At 35.7% G+C, this 22833-nt stretch overlaps 1 protein-coding gene across 1 annotated transcript in view; it reads right to left on the reverse strand.

The window, feature by feature from the left end:
* Window positions 1-695: 695 nt before the first annotated feature.
* The window catches only part of LOC122400864 (kinesin-like protein KIF20B), an 80437-nt gene continuing 58299 nt past the window's right edge, over window positions 696-22833 (reverse strand). The window contains exon 4 of the mRNA XM_043402592.1: window positions 696-1027. Within this exon, the coding sequence (XP_043258527.1) occupies window positions 696-1027 (332 nt within the window). The remainder of the gene's footprint in view (window positions 1028-22833) is intronic.

A 22833-nucleotide genomic window follows, 5' to 3' on the forward strand; every position in this document is an offset into this window, starting at 1 on the left:
TTCAGATATTGCCGTAGTTGAAATGGGTCTCAACCATTTTAATGATATCCTGATGGCCTATTTCTGGAAATTTTAAAAGTCCAAGCTGAAACAGACATCTTCGAACGTAGTTTTCACACGGCTTTCAGCAGACGCATCTACCACAGGACAATTCTCTAAGAGGAGTAGAATGAATGACTCCTCTTTCTCCTCTTACTTATAACTTTTTTATAAATCTGTACATGTGTTTATAGTATGTATATTTGCATGTTCTCATATATTTTTATTTCATATTAAATTTATTCCATTTTGTGTGAAATCATTATATTTGATAATAATTGTGCTGTATATTTGAAAATATATATCAATATCAATCAATGTATTCTATAACGAATGGACGCTATGACGAACAAGGTTCTGGAACGAATTAACTCGTTATAGAATACCCCACTGTGTACATACTTATTAAAAACACTTATTAAAAAATATTCTAAATCAAATGAGAAATGTTAAGATTATCAACAATTTTCCAAGTTACATTTCATCAAAATGTTCCGGCACTCAACGTGTTAAAATGCGCAGAATTGATATTACAATTTGCAAGATATACTAAGTCCGCCAAATTGTTTCAACGGTAAACATTTCAGGGGATGCAACAAAACCGAACTTTCATTACTAGTCGGAATTTACCGGTGGAACGCAGCCGACCTCCGATTTTAATGTCCGTAAAAATGACAACAATGACAGTCGTTCAGCTCCGCGTTCCGTCGTCGTTGCGCCCTCGGCAAGAATTCGACTGAATGGAATCCTCCATTCTCTTCATCGTGATAACCGTGCATTCTGCAATCTCGATAACTGTCCATGTTCATGGAAGTTGAAGATTCACCTTTTTCCATTCGATCGTAAATCGAGTCTATTAGTCGTGACAGACTTTTATCGACATTTATTGTTCTATCAATGATTGTCATTGTGGGTTGAATGATTCTTCGTGTTTTCGATATATCTTTCTCAAAAGCTGTTGGTGTATTTATTTGAGCCTTTCCACTTTCTATATTTATAGTATGTAAAAAGTTAATAAAATTATCACGGATAAAGTTCGTAGTATAAAACGCATTAACGTCTGATGTAGTCGCAACAAGTTATTTATTATTGTATGATATCGAGCCTCTTTGCGATTATCTTCGAAACAGATAAATCAAGATGATTTGCATCAATGACAAATAAAAGGTGTTTCGTGCAACTGGGCGGAGCAACACTTTTAAAACTATTAGAGATAAGAAAAAGTGTCACGGAAAAAAATTAAATGACATTATATGTTCTAGATTTCGTTCGTTTTTAATGGAAACATATAATTTTTTTTACATAAATCGATTCCTTGTGTCGTTCTGCGTATACAAGTGTTATGATAATACGATTGTAAATTAAACAATTATAAACAGTAATACGTACCATTAAGCGTTTTCTTATCTCTATGACCTTATTTATGTTAAATGTAATAACATATGTACTATTTAAAAAAATCGAGATATCCAGTAAACTGTATGATTTTCATGTTATACTTTAATGCCATTTACGTTGCTCTATAACAAAAACATCCTAAATTCAATGGTTACTTTTTAGTCGTAGATTTATTTTGGTATAGATTTATTTATTATGATATAATCGAGCCAGGAAACTAGGATTTCTGGGACGATGATCGGAGATCAATATCTCGGTTTCTTTGTGATCATCGTGGATCCCTCGTCAACATAAAACCGTCCGTCCACGTTCTCATCAGGTTGCAGCAGACTGAAACATTAGCAATTCCAATATGGCCGCGGGCACGCTTCCGGGAAACAATGTCGAAGATTACCGACCGTGCGGGAACGTCAGCCGAGTTGGAGCAGCCGGTGAGGGCGATCACATTGTTCGACACGATAATATTTGTCACCGAAAATAATGCCCAAAAACCAGGAAGGAATAGAGAGCCGGGCGAATCCATTGAAACGCAGACAATGCAAGAGATTCATCTGGCTGCCCGCTCGTTCCGTCCTCGAATCCTCTTCTGCCGGCCGTCCAACCTGTCACGTGACACGCGCCAAATTAAAAACTCGGTTTCGCTGCTCCTTTTGCTCGGCTGACATCGGATATCGAGGTGGTTTATCGAAGAAGTAGAGAAGCCACGACAAAGTATTCTATTTTTCCTTCGCGCATCGATTCCTTTTGTATTTCACCAAAGGAAGATTTTTACGAATTATTTTTTACAGAAATTGAAATATCCTTGCATTAAATGCGAGTTAATTAATACGCGAAATCACGAAATTAAATCTCATGATAAACAAAGAATAATACGCGATAAATGTGAAAATAAATTTTAAGTCAATTTTTCACTTTTGAAAGTTGCGCCAGTGTAAATTACACATTTACTAAAATTGTCAGGCACTTAGGAGCGAAAAAGCTCACACATTACTGTTTTTACTTTATTTGCGGTAGAGCGAAGTCCCGGAATATAATGCAACAATACGTTTTCCCAATAAACGTTGTTTTCGTTTAAATTGAAAAGGCAATACTTCAAGGTTGCTCGAGCGTGCTAGATTTTAAAGCCCATACCCGTAATCACGCAATCGCTGCAATCAGGCTTGAAAAAAACTGCCGAGAGTGGGATTTTTAAAAAAATGTGTTGAAAAGTCAGAGAAACGCGCGTTAAAATAACGCACGAATGCAGATAAATCGGGGAGGGAAATTCAGGGTATGGGTGGTTCACTTTATAAAACATTCGCGTCACGAGCCGCGAAGAAACGTATGCGTCGAGGCAGACGAATAAAAAAGAGCCACCGCGATACAGAGTACGCGTGTTTTTTTATATCTGACAATACATATTGCTTGCACATCCGTGAAGTTCAGCCGTCACGCAGTACTTAGCGAAATGATCAGCGGGAACAGAAGGCAATATCGGAATTATTGTGATTCGCGGAAGTCAAGCCGCGGGCAAGCAATCTATACCGAGATGCAGACATTACTCGTGCCTCGGATTTGAATATTGCGGCAGTAATATTGCTTCGGGCTCTAATAGTTACTATGAATGGCACGTGCATGTTCGTGTAACGTACAGTAATAGTCAAAAGAAACTTACAAATTCGTATCTACGCGTACATAAAATGTGCAAAGCACTTTTTACCAAATTAAAAGTGCATATATTACGGAGATGTACAAGTTTTCAAAAGGAATGTGTCCCCATTACTGGGCGCATAAGAATATTGATTGCTTAAAATTAATAACTTTTCACTAATATACAGGGTGTTCCACATTTTTCCGTACACACTTCAGCAGTGCGTTCTACAAGTAAAAATAAAACTAAAATGTAATATAACAAAAAATCCTTAGATGCTTTGTTAAGAATTTATAACAAAAATATGAAATGTAAAGGATATGATAACCGCGTTCCTCTCAGTTTAATACAGGACAAGACGAGATACGTATGTAGTGTCGATGTTAAGTAACATAAACATGTAAATTAGGATATGTTTACTGCTTTTGTAATGTTGAGTCTTTATGACGGTAAGTCGTACACTGTACTACGAACGCAATTTTAGTTTCGTTGCGTCTTGCGAACGAATTAAAGTGTTCAAAATGCCAAAAGTATTCTCAAATCGCGAGTATACAGATACTCATTCCGTATGCGGCTTATGTGCCGGAAATTCGTGAGCTGCCGTTAGAAAGTATCGTGAAATGTTTCCTAATAGAAGAGTACCACATCATACAGTGTTCATTAGACTTCAGCAGTAGTTATATGAAACGGGCTCGTTTCTTCCTGTGTCTAAGAGAAATGTGGAACGCCCTGTATAATGATATCTAAGTAAAGTGTGTAATCTTGTATTCATTGATGTCTTTTATAACTAAATTAATTCTGATATGACACCTTCCGTGCTCGCCAACAGAGGGGCACGCTCAATTTTTACTATTTCACAAGTACTCGACCTACCTCTGATTTCAATAAATAAACTTATTGATCGATCATTAATTATTCCAGTGCCTAAGACAGGGTCTGCTAGAGTCTCCTTGCCGATGGGTACCATTAGCAGGCCCAGGACAAAACGTTCCCCTTACCTTTCGTTTTCTTTTGTCCTGTTATCCCGTTTTCTTCATAACAGCTCGTCACAGTTCTGAAGTGTTATTTGACTATATATAGGAAAATTATAGTAAAAATTCTATTCGATTTCTCGTGTCTCTTTTATTGACATACTTGCACCATTTGTCGATAACCTCATTTATTGATCAACAATATTCCCCATTGTATATGAAGAATTTGTATTTAGTGATATAATAAGCACTTATTATTGTTCACATTATATTATGTAAAATTGTACATTTTTACGTTTTTAAGTTATGTATTTCATTATTAAGCTACTTCTTCTATCATATTGATTTTTATTTCTTCTTTTTTTTAATCTTCTCTTTTCGTCTTCATCATTATTACGTTCTACAAACAATATATTCAGTTCTTCTCAAAAAATTAACGATAACTAAATTAAATAATAAATATTAATATAGAGAAGAAAGTAGGATTATAAGATAGGGTAGAAATATAAGACATTAAAGTTTTGAGTCATATGCAGTACTGATATGCAATGAATGAAAACGAAGTATGAAGATCATAGTAACATCATATAGCAGCAGCCACCGTAATATACCACTATTCCATTGTTTAACAGAGTCTTATTGTTTTTGATGCAACAGAAAGTTTGTACGCGCCGATGTTCAAGTGCAGTTTTCTGTTATTTATTTTGTGATTTTAAAAAGAAACAAGAAGGTATGTTATTCCATAAAAATCGCGGTTTCATAATATCAATAAAGTTTTAAAGTTATTGTGCATTTAATTATAATATAATGAGAATAGTAGAATCGGAAGGTGGTAACAATGTGAGATATTTGATATTAGTGAACCTGTACAGCTTCAATGAGGATCAATTGGTGCAGTCTGCATACTTTGCAACACTAAGTTTTTTGAAGACACTATGCGTCCACTTGGCCATGTCTCGTTATAGCGGATCTCGCATAGTGTTTAGCGGTAAAGATAGTAAATTGATAGGTACAATAAGCAATTCCGTAACACTGGAAGTGTTTATTAACATGAACTTCAATCGAGACAATGATCTACAGCGAGATCCATTATAACAAAACATGATCAAATGCACGCGTATCCGGCGAAAATTCAAAGCTGATTCTCTTGAAAACAAAGCCTCATATAAAAAATTTTCATTCCATATTTTAGACTTATTTTTTCATGTATCATAAATGGTTCAATTTGTACAAGTTCTTGAAAATCTGAATCTAATCTTTTAAATCTTCCATTCCTAGCTCGTCCTATTCGATCGTTGTTTAAATACAAAAATTCAATTATGGAAGGTGTTTTGATTAGCAAATCAGAGCTGGTCTATCTCGTATGGGTCAGTTCTCTCTAAACTATAAATCCTATCCACTGTGGGTGCGTACGGGGGTAGTCAGCCACGACGTCAAGGGTGCAGATATCAGGACCCAAAATACCCCTTAAAAACTAATTAACGTGTGCGTCGTGTAAATGGCTTTAGCATACGTCAGTTTCCTATCGTCGAGTGAGGCAATAAGATGGTAAAAACTACAAATTTCTTAAATTTAAATAAATCCGGAAAATTCTGTGCTATTAAATAATTTGGAGTGTCTTAAACCCTCGTACGATTAATATTTGGAAGGAATAAAGGATGAGTCCTAAGCTGTTCGACAATAACAATGTTTGGAAGTCCAAATAGTAGCAATAATAGAATAATTGAATTTTCATTAACGAGAAGGGGCGCTCGTAACGTATTAGCACTGAGAATGGTTGTGCATCGAGCAGCAAATTCGCCGCTAAGCATACATACGTCTACAACCCCGCTGTAAATTTCATAGCAGCGGATCCATGAAAAAATCGCTGACACCACCTGGGAGTCGTTCCGTTATCGTCGCATATTTGGACTTCCCTGCGTCCCCTTCCACCTGCTGTTAATGCCGCAGGTATCCTTCGGTAAACAACGAAGCAGCAGGTTGTACAGATTTTATTTGTCGAGCTCGGCAGCGCCCTTCTCTATCTTTTCGCTTATCGTTCCCGAACGCATTGAGTGCCCGGCGCTTCCTTCCTCCCCTGACCCCACCAGAAATCCGTAGATGGCCAAATATTAAAGTTTCCCCTTCGTGCATACCGATAACGGGAGGTCCTGGTTTCGGCGGGCACGATACCATCTTTATTCCCCGCGATCATAAAATTTTACAATCGTCGGACAGGGATTTTTATCGACATGGCAGCTCGTCGTTCCTTCAGTTCGCGTGACGCAACGCCTATCGAAGGTTGCTAGGAGAAGAACCTTTTGTAGCCGACTCATTGAAATTTATCAGGGTTTCACTAAGACGTAGTTTCGAGTTGCGTCGCTTACGTGTTTCTCTACCTCCTACCGATACCACATTCAGAGAATTATTATATTTTAGTATTAATAAACGCACGATATCAGCAAGATAGAATAAGCCACGTAAAAGTAATCCATAACCGCCGCGCGAAAAAGATGAATCTATCTAATTGTGAAACACGCGGAACCCAATGGTTGAACATATACTAATTGAAAACAGGAAGTATGGGGAACAGAGGTTGTTATCGGACCGAAGCCAAACGCGAAGGAATTACTAATCGCATCGGGAAGTATTGAGAGGGTTATTGCATTCTTTAAAAATATTAAACTATTGAATAACGGAAGCAAAATCAATTTTTCGATGAAATTTTATGCAGTTACATAATATTTTTTATTACCTTTGAACATGTATCTTTGATATTTGTACCTTCTTGTTATATTTTCACTTTTGTGCTGGTAGCAATTTTCTTACAGATCTTAAAATATATATTGCTCCAAAGAAGTTAGAAGTTCACATTACTAGGTAACATTGATCAATGGCAAATGTGTATTTTTTGTTTAAACTTGTAGACCCTACTATGATGCTAATTACAAAAATGACTATTAAATAAAAATATTGGTTTTAATTTTTCTGATATTAGAAGTGAAAGTGGAAATTTTGAAAGACCTAAAGAGGGGCGTTTTTATTGACTTCTATACCTTATATTGACAAGCTCTTATCTGATTTTAGTAGACTATTATCTAAGCAATTTTAGTAGACTATTGCTGATACATTGCAAGAAATCCTCCAGAGATTCGCTACAAGTGACAAGCTAAATATATGTCAATATTCTTAGCTCCATTATTTTAGTAATAAATTTATAATTTTATAATCTATAGTGGGTTAATAGAGATGTCAAAATTAAAATAATTTTATTGGTTACAGTGTCATGAAAACTACACATAAGAAAGTTAAAAAAAAATTGTGTTTTGTTTTAACGTAGACATATATTAATTTACTGTACTCGAATTAAATAAAGTTTTTTGAAAATGGAGTTAAATAATTAATTCCTTCTTATTTCCTATTTTAGTATATACAAATAAATGGAGAACAATCTTAATCGCAAAGAATAAAAATTATTGTTTAAAATTTGTTGATCGGTATAATCAGACAAAGGAATTAAATATATTTTAACCCTTCATAAGTCAGCGTAACTCTGAAGTTATATACCCATTATTTACACTCTTGAATTTTGATTTAATCGTATTCTCAATATGTATTAATTGTAGTTTTAAATTAATGGTATAGCCTACAAATAATTAATATAAAACAATTGTTTTACAATGTCTGACGCTAGTGTCGGTACAGTGTAAAAAAGGAAATTTGTGTTTCTTGAAATTTACCTTTCAATTTGTATCTCATTACTAGTGCTTATCAATAGTCTTATTATGTATAATTTTTTCATGAATCAAACATAGTTTGACCTATAGACGGTTAATACTAAATTATTAAAAAATGAATGTTATGAGTAAATAATAATGCTCCTAATAAAATTTTGACAAGATCGCTGCTTGGCTTCGATATATAGTGCCATAATACGACAAATCGTATAACAAATTATATGGAAAATTTACACTCGTTACAATTTTCGTGAGATAGTCGTATTTCTCGAGTGAAATCTCCTAACATGCTCTATTATACTTGATCATACTACAGTGTGGTATATGGATGGAAAGTAGGTACATAAAATATATTGTATTTCTAGTACGAAAAATCATAACTCTGTTAGACTTAGAATCTGCAACATCCAAGGAAACATCACTTGAACAAACAAGGAAGTACTTAAGTTTAAAATATGAGGACAAAATGTCTTCGAACCCAGATAACCCGACGTAGAACAACATATTTACAAATAGATACATGCACTTAATAAGGAAAAAACCTAAATTAAAAATTGCTTTCTATTAGTAGCCTAGCTCTGATCACATCGTCACCAACTATTGTACGTAGTCACAAGAAAACAGCTCCAAGTAAGTCATACGGAACATAGACACAATTTCCAACTATTATGCAAGCAATACTACCAAAAAATCTGATGCATCCAAACTGGATCAGGGGGTTGGATTTGCCATCGTCTGCGACAACGCGACCAAACAACACCATCTTCCAAAAGCCGCATCAATCTTTACAGCAGAAGCTTACGCAGTTCTTAAAGCCATTCCTCATACACTAAACAATAACCACCAAAACTCCATCATTTTTACAGCACGAAATCATAACAAACATTCAACACCTATACACAGACCTTACCAACCACGGCAAGCGCAAAACGATTGCCTGGGTCCCATCCCATCAGGGAATTAAGGGCAACAAGGAAGCTGATATTGCAGCCAAAGAAGCAACACTGCTCCCATCAGATGAAACCCCAAAATAAATCCCATATCAAGACCTTTCTGTTGCAATAAATTACGCCACAAAACAAGAATGGAACACATTATGGATCTCGTCGAAAAAAACAAAAACGCACGAAATAACACAAGATTTTTATCAACCATTACCCACCAATAATGTGAAGAGAAAAGACCGAATAATCATGACAAGGGTACGAACAGGACACTGTAAACTCACATACGAATACCTAATGGAAGAATCCGAACCACCAACCTATAACTTAAGCAACAAAATCATAACGACCAACCATCTACTATATGAATGCCGAAGATACAATGTCCAAAGACAAAAATACAAGATAACATCACCTGTAGCCTTGATGTCACAGAAAATACCCTGAAATATCTAAAAGAAACCAACATCTACCACAAAATATAACCACACCAAAAGAAGAGATCCCGGCACCAAGTCATCGCTAGTGACTTGAAGGTCGATACGACGTAAAACATGAATTAAAGAAAAGAACAATCCGCAACCGATCGGAGCCTTTGAACCTAGGTGATCCTTTCTACAAATAAAACTCTGACACAAGGGACGTTAGTGTTTTTTTAGCGGCGTTTCCGCGTCCCAGCTCTCTCGTCCATTAGCCCGCGTCCCTGAAAATTATGTGTGACAGAAGGACAATAGGTGAGCGCGCAGCAAACAAGTTAGTAGTCGCCTGATTCCGCAGAGTGGCAGCCCCATAATTGTTACGACATAACCTCCAGATAATCGCATCTAAAGTTTCAGGACGTTTCGCGGAGTTAGTTGCCGGTTTGCTCGGAGCTGGGCATTTAGCCCGTATTGTCGTGCATACGCCGAGCGTGGATGTACACGCTCGGAGGCCTCTTTGCCTACAGGGTCGTTCAAACGGAACGTACGTATTCCTCGCTGTCGGCGGTAAGCCTTGTACTCCACTCGCGAATGTCCGTAATCCGTTCACGGACGAACTGCCGCCTCCGTTGGCGCACAATGCTCTGTTACTTGAACTTGCATGTCATTGTATGTTGCTAATACGACTGGAATCGCGTGATTCGCCGACCGTCCCGTTCCACAATCACTGTCGTTATGCTAACCATTCGCGGATTTATGGTATATCCACGGAGCGAGAATACATCTGTTGTACTTTATTTATAGACTCTTCAGCTGTCGATACGGTGACCTTCTTCGTGAACTGTAGGTCAAGTCACCGAAGGGGCTAAAGACTAAGATTAGCTCTTGTTCGTACGTATGCCAGAATCCTGGGCTGAATGCTCTTAATTTCCTTTCTTTGGTTAGATAACAACTTGGATCCAACACTGTACAAAATTCGACTTGGCTTTCAATTCACACCTGCCTACGACATTGAGACAGGCCTCGTGCCTTTATTGTACGTTGAATTAGATATCATCGAGTCCCACGCAATAAGCTGACCGAGGCTGAGTATTTAATTTCCATTTATCTTATCATCCCTTTAGCGATTAGTACAGTACTCGGATCTCCCAACTATGTTTCTATTTCATTATGACAGTGGCGTCACTCAGGATGTTCAATTTTTTCCAGAAACTTGCGTCCTCCTTCCTAGCTGTCTAATCGGTACGCTTGATTCTACGCAGTAAAATGGCAACTGGGACAAAGAGTGACGCGCAGAGGGCATGCAGGAAACCGCGATTAATGCGAAACCGAGCGACCGCACGCTTTACGCTTGTTTCCAAAAGCCCTAACGTGTCCGCGACAATTCTTGAGTACTGTCTGCTGCAGAGCCAGCTAAAGCGAACGGCAGAGCGAGGAGGGAGATCGAGCTAGAGAGAGATAGAGACACACACACATACACATAGAGAAAGAGCGGACGATCTCTTGCCCCTTCACCTCTTCCTACCTCCTTCCTACTAACCAACCCCTTTCTCTGACCCCGGGGATGCGGAGCAACCACGTTAAACGTTGGTAATGTTAACGTAAATAGATTATAACACTCTGTTAAGCAGGCAGGCAGGCTCGGGCCTCGACTCGTGCGAATTACTCACGGATCGCGTGACACGTTCCCCTGTCCTGCCAACCGCTGCTTTTGGCTATCATCCTACGTGCTGCACGCGTCGACGACGCTGTCCTTCCACCACTCCCACACCACCTTTACCCCCCACCTTTATACGAACACAATGTCGAGTTTTGGAAACGGCGGTAAACGAAATCGTGCCCGGGTAATGGAAATTGCTCGGAAGCTTGATCTCGATGTTTCTGTTCTGAAAATGATCGGCTCCTAGGCTCGTTTCGTCTATTCTACAAAGTGTTTGCTTCGACGTGGACTTCTAGAATATCTCTGGAAGATGCAAAAAATAGTCAAAGAAGATTGTTTGTTCTGAAACACATTGCCAACCAGTTGGGGATATATCCTTTTTTCTTCTTACACACTATGCTTATACTAATTGTTGACGATTCAAAATTAAAGATAACATTAAGAGGTCCTAGATAAGAATTAACTTACTTAATTTATACTATTTAATTTTATTTAAATTTGTTCATACAAAGAATGGTTACGAAGAAGAATAGATTTGTTTTACAAATACCTCGTGAATGTAAATATGTGTTAATGTTAATATATAAAACTTAAGGAAGAGTGAGTAGCCTAATGATTGTAAAATTTGACATCAAGAACTTGTAACGAGTCAAACTCGTCACTGTATGGCAAAGGGTTAAAATCACTTATGTTGCTAGTCTTACGTAGAGTTTAGTCCGTCCAAATTTCGATTAGATGCATTTCGTAAAGTGGTTATTTACATTTAAGAAAAATAGTAATGTTATGTATTATTTCATTAAAGAAAAATAACTTTTTGTAACAATACAAAATGTATTCACAAAATAGTCTTATTCGACAATTGCATATAACAATAATAAAATATTACCGAATATTTTTATATTCATCGAGAACTAATTATAATTTGACATTTCAAAAAACTTTGTTCAAGATTAGTTTTTTCAGAGACGAGTAGATACTACTTCAAATATTTTATGTTATTAATCCCCATATTCTAGGAGTTATAGAAGTTTAAGTGCAGTTGGTAAAGTATTGGGATGATATATTTTTATAAACACAACAATGTAGCTTATGCAATGGCAAATTGAACTGCATTTTGATATGTTAAATTACGTTTATACAGGAAATAAACTGTATCCAATTTAAGTGTTTCGAAGAAAGCTACTTTACCTCAGGAAGTCTCAAATGGTTATTCTTAACATACATGTCTTTTGGTGTTGTGGTATCATAATTAACTTGATTGTTTAATGGTCTTGATAAGAGAAAGACAATTGAAAATTAACACAGATGAATTTGAATACCTTTCGAGGTAAAATACGTATGCGTTTGCACCCAAATACATACATTTTATACAATTTCTCTTTTTCCATAAATATACGAGACAGAGGACAAAATTTATACAATTTTTGTGTTAATAGTACACAAAATATAATTACATCAAAAATGACTTTTCAGAAAATCTATGAAAATTATAGAATTTTTTCCATGAAATATAATTACTCATTCATTAGAGTTCAAAGTTAGTATTCCCCGTCATTAAAACTTTATTAACACGTTCACTGTCCACTGACCCACACGTGAGTCAGGGTGATTTTGTCTCAACAAATGTCGCCCATACGATTAAACCAAAAGCTTAATTAAAACTGAAAAACATAGATATATCGCCTGGATAATAATGAGCATTGTTTAGGAGAAACAGTGGAATATTTATTGCTTTAAAAATATTATCGACTTTTTGCATATTCAAGCATGAATATACAGTGTATCTCACAAACTGTACCCATTCAAATATCTCCAAAAGTGTTAATATCAAAAAATGTTTGAGGCAAAAATTGGTTTTTGTGAGGTGCGTAATCTGTTGCAATTTGTTCTTTCATAAATACATATAACGCGTGGAAAACTTATAAGGGTTATTAATGTTTTTTTTAAATACAATCATATATTTTTTAATATATGTATCATTCGATGTAACTAGTCATTTGTGGTGGAAAACTATTAAGTCACTTATGGTGAAATATAATTACTTTAGATGATATTGAAGCTTTCATATTATTAAGTTGAAATATTTTTTAAATTAATTACTTTTTGTCATAAATAATGGAGTACTTTCTTGTTGGAAATGAAGACTTGAATCGATTGATGAATTAAAAAATATTGAATATCATATAAAGGAGAACATTATTTTAAAATAATAATATTTTAGTGATATAGTAGAAATATTTATATTCAAATATCTTTTAACTAACTAATGGTTTTTCGTCATAAGTGACTAAATACTTTTTTACAAGAAATGACAAACTGCGTTGCATTTTGGAGTTGAAAATCTGTGATTCTATTAAAAAGAATATTACTGACCTGTACATGTCCTCTACGCGTTCGTCTATAAACAAATTAATTGCATCAAATCATGCTTCCCTCGAAGTCATTTAATTCTTATGTGAAACATTCGTTAGTATCGTCAACAGTTTTGAGATACACTGTATTTCAGAAGATTTATTTTGAAATTTGAAAAAATAATAGTGTTAGAATACATTCTCAAACGCGTGTCAAATAACAATAAATTGATCAGCAGAATGGGGTAAATTTTTATCTAGATAGCAAGTGCCTTCCTTTACTTTGACATCCCCACTTTGGTTTTGATGCGACTTTGCAAGTTTATAGAGCGACCATAAATAAGGGACACGTCCTTTTTTTAGCTGCAGTAACTTTAAATTAAAGGGTAAACCTCGTCTCCCCCAATGCTGTCTTCAAAACGAAGATGCAAAGAAGCTTTTTACACAAATTCTTTAATTTAATAAAGAATTAAACATATATTATGGTATATTTAAATACACAGTATGTCGGAAAAATAACAGAACTTTTTAAATTTAATGAAAATTGCTAATGCCATCTATTGAAACAATATGTAACCTGAAAGCTGTATATTTCCTCTACAAAACAAAAGCATCATTATTGGAAATCGACTAACGGATTGTCAAGTTATAACGGTTAAAGTGGCAGTACCTTTTGTCACTTCGTCGCAGAAACACAATGGAACAAAGAGGTAATATTAAATTTTGTTTCAAGCTCGGGAAAACTTTTACAGAAACATTTGAATTGATGAAAAAAGTTTATGGTGATGATTGTTTATCCCGTGCACGTGTGTTCGAATGGTATAAACGATTCCAGGACGGTCGTGATGCTTTGGAAGATGACCCAAAGCCAGGCCGGCCAAAAAAGAAAAATCGCGATGAGTTGGTGGAAAAAGTGCGTGAAATGATTACCTACGATGCGACTTCAGACATGATCCACGAAATTTTGACAAAGGACTTAAACAAACGGAAAGTCTCTGCTCGATTTGTTCCTCACGCATTAAATGAGGACCAACAGATTGCTCGCGTTGAACATTGCAAGGATCTTATTAAAACAGCTAGACGGAACTGCACATTCCTGGAATCGATTGTGACTGGAGACGAGAATTGATGCTTCTAATACGATCCATAAACAAAGCGCCAAAGTGGAACGTGGAAGTTCCCAGACTCTCCGAAATCGAAAAAATTGCGATTCCAGAAGTCACGAAAGAAGACAATGTTGATCTGTTTTTATTATTTTAAAGGTATTATACTTTGGGAATTCGTCCCACAGGGTCGAAATGTCAATGGTGAATATTATTTGGGTGTTATAGAGCGTTTCTAGAAAAAAATCGTTCGAGTGAGGCCCGAATATCGAGCGCCAGGAAGTTGGTTTTTGTTGCACGATAATGCACCATCGCACAGGACTGTCGCTGTTCGTGAATTTTTGGTGAAAAAAACAGGTCTGTGTGGTCCAACATCCTCTGTATTCGCCGGACTTATCTCCATGTGATTATTTCCTATTCCCAAAACTAAAACTGGCCATGAAAGGAACGTTTTATGACAGTGTTACACAAGTCCAAGGCGCGGTGACAAGAGTCATTGATGCGATTCCGCAAAATGATATAAAAAAATCTATGCTGGTACTAGTCGAACGTGCCCAGCGGTGTATTGATGCAGAAGGGATGTATTTTGAATAAAAAAAAATAATTTTGACAAAATAACTAATTTTCTTCTTTTAATTTAAAAAGTTCCGTTATTTTTCCGACATACTGTGTACGTATTATTTTCCGATATAATCCGTGCACAATTTATTTAAAAAACTTTACTGTACATGCTATAGTTTTGAAGGTTCGTTTTTTAAACTAGAGTTTCCACGACTAAAAAAATACTTATTCCTTATTTTTGGCTGCTCTACAAACCTGTAAACTTTTATCAATATCGTGTGGAGGTACTTGGCGCATGTTTCCTGTCAGTCCAGGTATACAAGATGTGCGGCTGGCTAAGAATCTCAGTCTACAGCACAACCGGCAATAAAATAATTTGTGAAATGTGAGGGTCTTCGTGGTCCATGAATATCTTTTTCACACAACGCTAATGATATCCAGGTATATCGAAATTGCGCAACATAGATAAAATTGTTCAGGAAATTGATTATACCTGCAAGATAAAACTTTTTTGAAAACTTCCTATTAGATGCATTCTTTGTCTAATTATCACTTTGCGTAGTAATACTTTTATTGCATGTCATAACACTTTCGTCCACTGAAATGTACGATTTCTTCTTTGTCAGTTGCTCTCTCCAATCCCCATCCCACCTCGTCCCGTTCTGTGCTCGACCTGTCTTAGGTTCTTAGTAGTCCGACGCGTAGCTAGAATATTTGCGTAATAACGCGGTCGTAATGTTTTTATGACATAACATTGTCTCTTTCATAACTGTTTTGGTGTATCCTGCATCGCATTTTGACATTGTATGCGTGTTACTCTTACGCATTACCCATTTATACCCTCAGCGATGAATTAACGGCAACGAAAGGAGTATGATGGAAGATGGGATGCGGATACATGAAACGACCTCTTGTTTCAATCGCTACATTTTATGTTCGGTACACAAAATGAACATCATAACTTGATAAATTATATTCGGAATTGAATGGACCAATTCAAGTTATTTTTTATATTTTCATCATCTTGAATTTTTCAAACCCTCGTGAAAAATAAACATATAAAAATTTTGTTTTGTGAAACATTTCATACAAGAAAACAGGATTATTAAAAACTAGCTGTTTGTCCTAATCTTATATAAACTTTTGGGTCTTCTGTTGTTAGTAAACAGAAGATACGAATGTTATTTATATGGGTAATAGAAGAATGTGTTCCATATCTATGTTAAATAAATATGCGAGAAATGGTGAACAAGACTACTACCCGAGTTCGTGTATTTATGTTTCTTCTCTCTAAGCTTTGCGTGTTTATGCGAAGCTTCCATTAACTATTGTGTTTTACCAGTTCGTATAGCTTCAGTTCGTCGCATCATAACCCTATAGGATATGCTACTACCATCAGAAAACATTTTTTTCCCAGGTCAAAAGCAAACCTACTTTTACTACCACCTTGTTTTAAGAAATATATTTACTAGGTTCACGGGTCAAATTGTTAGCCACAAAAAGTGAAACTCCCTACTTTATAGTTCCTTAAAAGGTGGAGCATTTGCAAATGCGTGTCTTTCTCGATGTCTCAATTTTCACGCATTGCGCGCACACCTAAACGCGGTTTAATGCATACAGGGGTTGAAATCATTTATAAGCTATAAATGGGGATTATTGGGCTGCCAACCCTCTTACGTGCCAATAAAAGTACACTTTGTCCCAACTAGACACGGCCAGTCACTCCAGATACTTTCCTATCTGGGCTTCTTTTATCTCTTATTTACAACTCTTTTATTCGCCGATTCCATCTCAATCAGACCCGGTTTCATTTTCCGGCTCCATCAATCTCGTCGCCCTAAATAAAAGGTAGTTGGGATTAAGGTCATCTCTAACATTCCCTTCTCATTAGATGTACCTACATCGACAATGTTGCGGTTATCTTGTGGAATTTCGTATTTCCATTCGAGATTCACCAAGATTTGTGCATGTTGAATATTTATTTGCTAAATAAATACGACAGCGTTTCGATCTCAGTATGTATTTAATTAATATAGTTTTATAATGTTGTATGTATGTACAAATATAAGATACCTACCTACAGGTGTCGATAACGAAGAATATACTTATAACGCGACATCTGTAACTGCTAATTAGCACTAGGTACATACTTCTAGAATATTCGCTAAGAATGTACATAAAACCACATGTCCCAAATTCTTGTAATACAGAGAGCCGTGACCTGTTAAGAGCAAAACATATATCGGGCTGAGACAATTTATTCTCCTAAAAACTCAACATACAAAACGAAAATGCTGTTCTTAGCTTGACGGTTTTCTGCTAACTGAGCTTGAGGTTCGGAAAAAAGAAACGAGACGCTCGGGGGGTGCAATAAACGAGTGTACTTCTCAGGTAGTTCTAACCTTTGCAAGGGAGGGGATTGCACCAATGGATACAAATTTTCATTAAAAATACACGTATGCAATGCTTATTCTCAACAGTGCAACATCATTCTTTGGAAGAAACTTTGTATTCGTTATCCATAAAATTTTCTACGAACAGTGTACTCCCTGGGTGTGATGTCGACTTTGTTATCAACAGTACGTATCAGCACGCATCCATTGGGTTTATGAATAATCTAATGTGTTCGTGTTATCATTTACACATTCACATTTTTATTTCTTCTTTCATTTTTAATATTTTAATACAGTAGAAACTCGATTATGCGAGGTAATGTGGATCGAAACTACCTCGAATAATTGAATATAGAAGGATCGATGGGTGTTCATAAATCGTGGATTTATTTTAGTGTTGAAAACATCGAATGAAGTTTATTTCAGCTTACAAGTGTGAAATATGCATTACATATTACATAAGTACTTATGAAATATGTATGTGAATGTACATTTTTCATCAGCGCTCAACAATTATGTCTTGCTAAATATATAAATTGCATTGTCTCAGGAAAGAGAAAAGGTGTGAACATGCGTGGATGTTTGGTTTCACGATTATCCCCTTAACACTGAGCGGTAATTGTAACCTTATTTTCTACATAATTTTTATTTATTCCACTCTTTGAAAATCGTAAAATTACATTGTCAAACTATATGATTTATGTGTTCTTCCTTCTCTGTACATTTACAGTTTGCGTTACTAACAATTTTTTTACGCAAGCAAATGAGACGTTTAAGTGATAATGATCGGCTCTGATACGATTTATTGTTACAGTGTACTCTCTGTCCAATTTTTTATCTGAACACTATGATTTATGAAATTGATCCTTATAATTATAATACATTTTGAAATATTTTTTCCTCGTTACTGACCCTTTGTTCATTGGCCATATTATTCGTATTTTGTTTACCCTATGTTTAAATGTTTTGTACAAGTCTGTAAATGGAATTTTGGTTATATCGACGACCTTGGAATTTTTTGCTATTTTAGTTAGAGTGTGGGCAGTCTCTTTGTCCGATAATCTTATATTGAATGGGATACAGAAAAAATTGTTTTGTCCATGGTAATTGTCTTTTCAAATACTTTTCCACGTCTACAATGATTTTTGGTACACCTATCATTGGATCTTCTTTTGTTTGGCATAAAACATACTGTTCATCATATTCACTTAAGATTTCGTTATTACTCCTTTTTATTTCGTTTGTAATACGGTTCTTATTTCATTTTTGCTGTTTCTCTTGGAGGGATCCCTTGATTATATTGAAATATTACAAGTTTTCGTTCTTCTAACGTTGTTTGCCTTCTTCTATTTTGCATTTCTGCTAAAAATGCTTAAAACGTGCATTGAGACTTAACCTGACACTTAATGAGGAAGATGATAATAAAAAACAATTGACAATACATTGTTCAGTTTAGAGATTCCCCGAATGCTACAGGTGGACGACATTCAGTATGATTCCCTTTTCGTAGAGGTCATTGAAGACATTCATTTTTATTCGTTTTTATAGGAAACTATACATTATTTTTTATATAGAATTATTAAATAAAGAATGTAGCATATTTCTGTACAGGTTATAACAATTATATGCTTATATGTATAAAACATTCTATAAACAAAATTAGAAAAAAGTCAGCGCTAGACGATTTCCAATCCGTGTCATTTTACGTTTCAAAAACTACAATATCTTGAAGTAATTTCAAAATATCAGAGGTCAAAGGTTATACAGGGTGTTACATTTAAGTGCGAATGGTGGAATATCTCATGAGGTATTGAAGGTATCAAAAAAGTGTTCATACAAAAGTTATTTTATTTAAAGGGGCAAATTATGTGGTATAAATAATTTTTGTATAGGTGGAATGGTGGGCGAGATTTCAAGGTCAAACTAATTTTTTTAAATGGAACTATATATTTTTTTATTAATAATATTATTCGTTTAATAATTATATAAATAAATTATATTATTAGTTTAATAATATTCAACGACTTTACATGACATCATTCCTTGCTATAAAGCCATAATTATTGAGACGTAAAGCAGTCAGATCAACGCGAATTGTGAGTTGTTGGTTAAAATGAATCCTGCGTGACTATACTATTTGCTTGACCCGGACCGATCCAGTTTTTAATAAGTTTTACCTGAAATTCTAGGGCTGTCAATCCTACAATTAATACGAGAAATTATGAATTATTCCAGATGTCATAAATGATTGTATTTAATTTTTACTTACCACTAGTTTGTAATAACAGGAATTAATTAATAACGTTGTATGTACCTTATCCTTTAACATATCCACCATTGTTGTGTATGCTAAGTATAACTAAAAACACTAATAAAACAAGCTAATATAAAAATGCTAATATTAAAAATTAAAACGTTCTTTCTTTCGACTTCTTAATTCTCTAAAGGAACTTTTTAAAGTGACTATTCGAAGCCGAATGTATAAACGTAGAGACCTAAGTGGAAATAAAGAGGTCGATTTGTTTATACGTTAGAATTGAATCGGAAAGATCGGTGCGTCAATCGCTGCAGTACGTAGGATTCGGCTAGTGACTTCCGTTGATCTGACTCGTAATGATATCATTATAGTAGGTTGTTGAATTTCTCTCAACAAATGCTATCATATTATTAAGAAAAAAATATTATCCATTTTCTGTTCCATTTAAAAAAATTAGCTTGACCTTGAAATCTCCCCACTATTACACCTATACAAAAATTATTTATACCACATAATTTGCCCCTTTAAATAAAATAACTTTTGTATGAACACTTTTTTAATACCTTTAACATCTCATGAAATATTCCACCATTCGCACTTAAACGTAACACTCTGTAGACACACCGCGGTGCGTCCATCGTGTACGTGGCCATTTCTGCGTCCGCTTTTCGAGAATCAAATAAAAAGTATGATAAAGGACTTGATCAATTTGGGAGTCACTGTGCGCGATGAGAAACTCTGTGGGATATATTGTATCTTATTAGGATTAAATTTGTCCAGTTTTTCATTGTTTTACAAGATTTCGGCACGCGGTAAGACACTGGTGGACAATCCTTCCTTCGTCCAGCATTTCCTTAGACAGAAAAACGCGATGTAGCTAGATGAAATCGGATGTGACCGCGTCCTCTTCGTATATTACAGAAAACTCACCCTTTCCGGTCCTTCTCTTTGCAGCACGTGTGCGATGCGGTACTCGTACGTGGTGGCTCGTGGTAATGCGTACGCGGAGAAAGAGGGCTGTATCGCAGCACGGCTGAGAATTACTCGACGAACCTGGTCACCCCGCGAATTATACGATTCACCTGGTTCCTATTTTACGACGTTTATATTACACCAAGCACCGTCGGATCTCGACTGCCGCTTCACGCCACTCGCGGTCAGACTTTTCTTCGCTTCTCGACTTTTCTTTTATCGCGGCTGAAACGGAGACTCCGAAATTTTCGTGAACCTACATCTGTGCAACTTTTCGCCCGGCGATTGTTTTCGTTTCTTAAGGTCGTTGAATCACGAGCAAAAGTTCATTCCGTAGCTAGTAACAGACCTGAGCAAAGTTTACTTTAAATGAAAGTAAGATATTAAACGCATAAGTCTTCGAGGGTTATTGTGGTACACAAAAAACCGCTTCTTTCACATTTTTCCAGATTTCTAGACCATTGATACGTTTTTTTAAGTGTGTGTTTATTATATTGAAATTGTTGGTTGGTTAAATAATAATTGACGAAATTACAATTGTATATTCACAAGTCTTTATACAATGATACAAGACTGTACAGAGAGGTCGACAGCGTGCACAACACTTTTATAAAGCCTAGATGGCACCAATACAATGTCTATTGTATGATAACTGATGTCGCGATTAGCCCCATACTCGAATTTCCATATTCCAACAGAAGTATTTTGTATATTCAAAAAATAGGAACATTCTTTACAAAATTTGTACACAAGACATATGACTGATAATTAAGGTCTTGAATAACGCCATTGTGCGAGTAATAGAGATTTAAACAAATTTTAACCTGCATTCGATAACCTCGAATGCTTAATCTAAATGTGCAAACTTTCTGTTTCTTGTGTAGCTTCGTTGCGTAATAGTGTCAGTTATCACGAGTTCGATTTCTGAGCTGCGTTCCAACAATCACTGATAGAATGTTTAACGTTAGAATATCACACTCTCTGTACGATTTTAATTGGTCAGCATCAAATTTCTGGTTGTCCCACAAGTTGAAGGAGATATTAAGAAACCACCTTTTTTCATCGAATATCAATGTTCAGGTTGCTGTGTTCAATTAAATCAAGAGTAAACTAGAATGTTTCTGTTGTTTTAGAATGAAACACAGTGGGAATAACTATGATTACGTATATTAATATTACAGTAACTGTACAGAACAAATTTATCAAGACGAACACCGGAAGGATCACCACGTGCACAGCAATACATTAATCTATAGATGGCGGATAATACAATTCGGTTTATCATCTTCCGACAGGTGTCGCAATTACCTTAAATCTTACATTTCAACAGTTTCTCCATGATTATTTCTTGATGACTGTGTAGAAAAATAAATGTGTCCATTTAAAGTACAATAAATTTACTTTACTTTAAAATAAGTTTCAATTATTCTTCTTATTTCAAACATATTATATAGGGTTGGAGGCCTTTATTATAAATCGACCCTCGTGGTTATTCGAATAGATAATATTGTCAGATTTGTAGTTTAAGAAAAATTGAAACAAAATATGAATATCAAACGACTACTGTTTCGTCGGGAACACAAAATACTGAATCGTTATTATATAAACATTCTCCTACTGTTTCTTCGAAGCAAAATAATCATTTCAAGGATGGCAGTTTCGAGGTCCTCTAGAAAATAATTTATGTTCCGAAAACCCTTGAAGCAGACGGTAGTCGAGTGCCCATTAGGAGCCGAAGACCCTTCGGCGTGTGTTTATGTACACAGACGGACGTCACGACCTATGACACTGTTTAGTCTAGTTCAGGGTCGCCGGCAAACAGAACTACGATCTATTTCGGTACATAGACCTGTTGAGACAGATGTTAGGCATATCAAGCTAGCAACGACTCATAATCCACTACCGTTTACACTGTTTATACCAGAAGGAGACTGTTCAGTATTTGAGAGTTTCTGGAAACACTTACGAGTCGTTAGAGAAGAAGTAGTAGCTCGAGCGTTCGGATCCCGCTGCATTTTGAAACGCATCGTAAAAGCTGTTCTTCGTGAAGTCAATGGGAACGAAGAGTGCTCGTTCGAGGACAAGGCAATTCGAAACCCAGCAGACCGTGTAACGCGTTCAAGTTACGTGGCGTTGCGTGGTAGTCAGTTTGATTAAACCGAACGAAACAAGGGTCATCGTAAGAACATAAGAAATAGTCCTGGCTCGATCTGAAGCACCATAATTAAGTACCAAAACGAAACAGCAAATTCATCGCGATATAAAGATAAGATAACGTTCTATTCTATGATCGTTGTTCAATGCTAATCTTGGACAAACTAAAAAGAAAGAGAAGATTTGTCGAGCCTACCAGTCGGAAAACTTAAAAATTCAATAATATTTCCTAATTACTATTTATAGTCGTTAACATATTTATAAT

The sequence above is a fragment of the Colletes gigas genome, unplaced genomic scaffold (genome assembly GCF_013123115.1).
Source record: "Colletes gigas isolate AHSC1104 unplaced genomic scaffold, ASM1312311v1 Colletes_gigas_Sc00002, whole genome shotgun sequence".
NCBI lineage: Eukaryota > Metazoa > Arthropoda > Insecta > Hymenoptera > Colletidae > Colletes > Colletes gigas.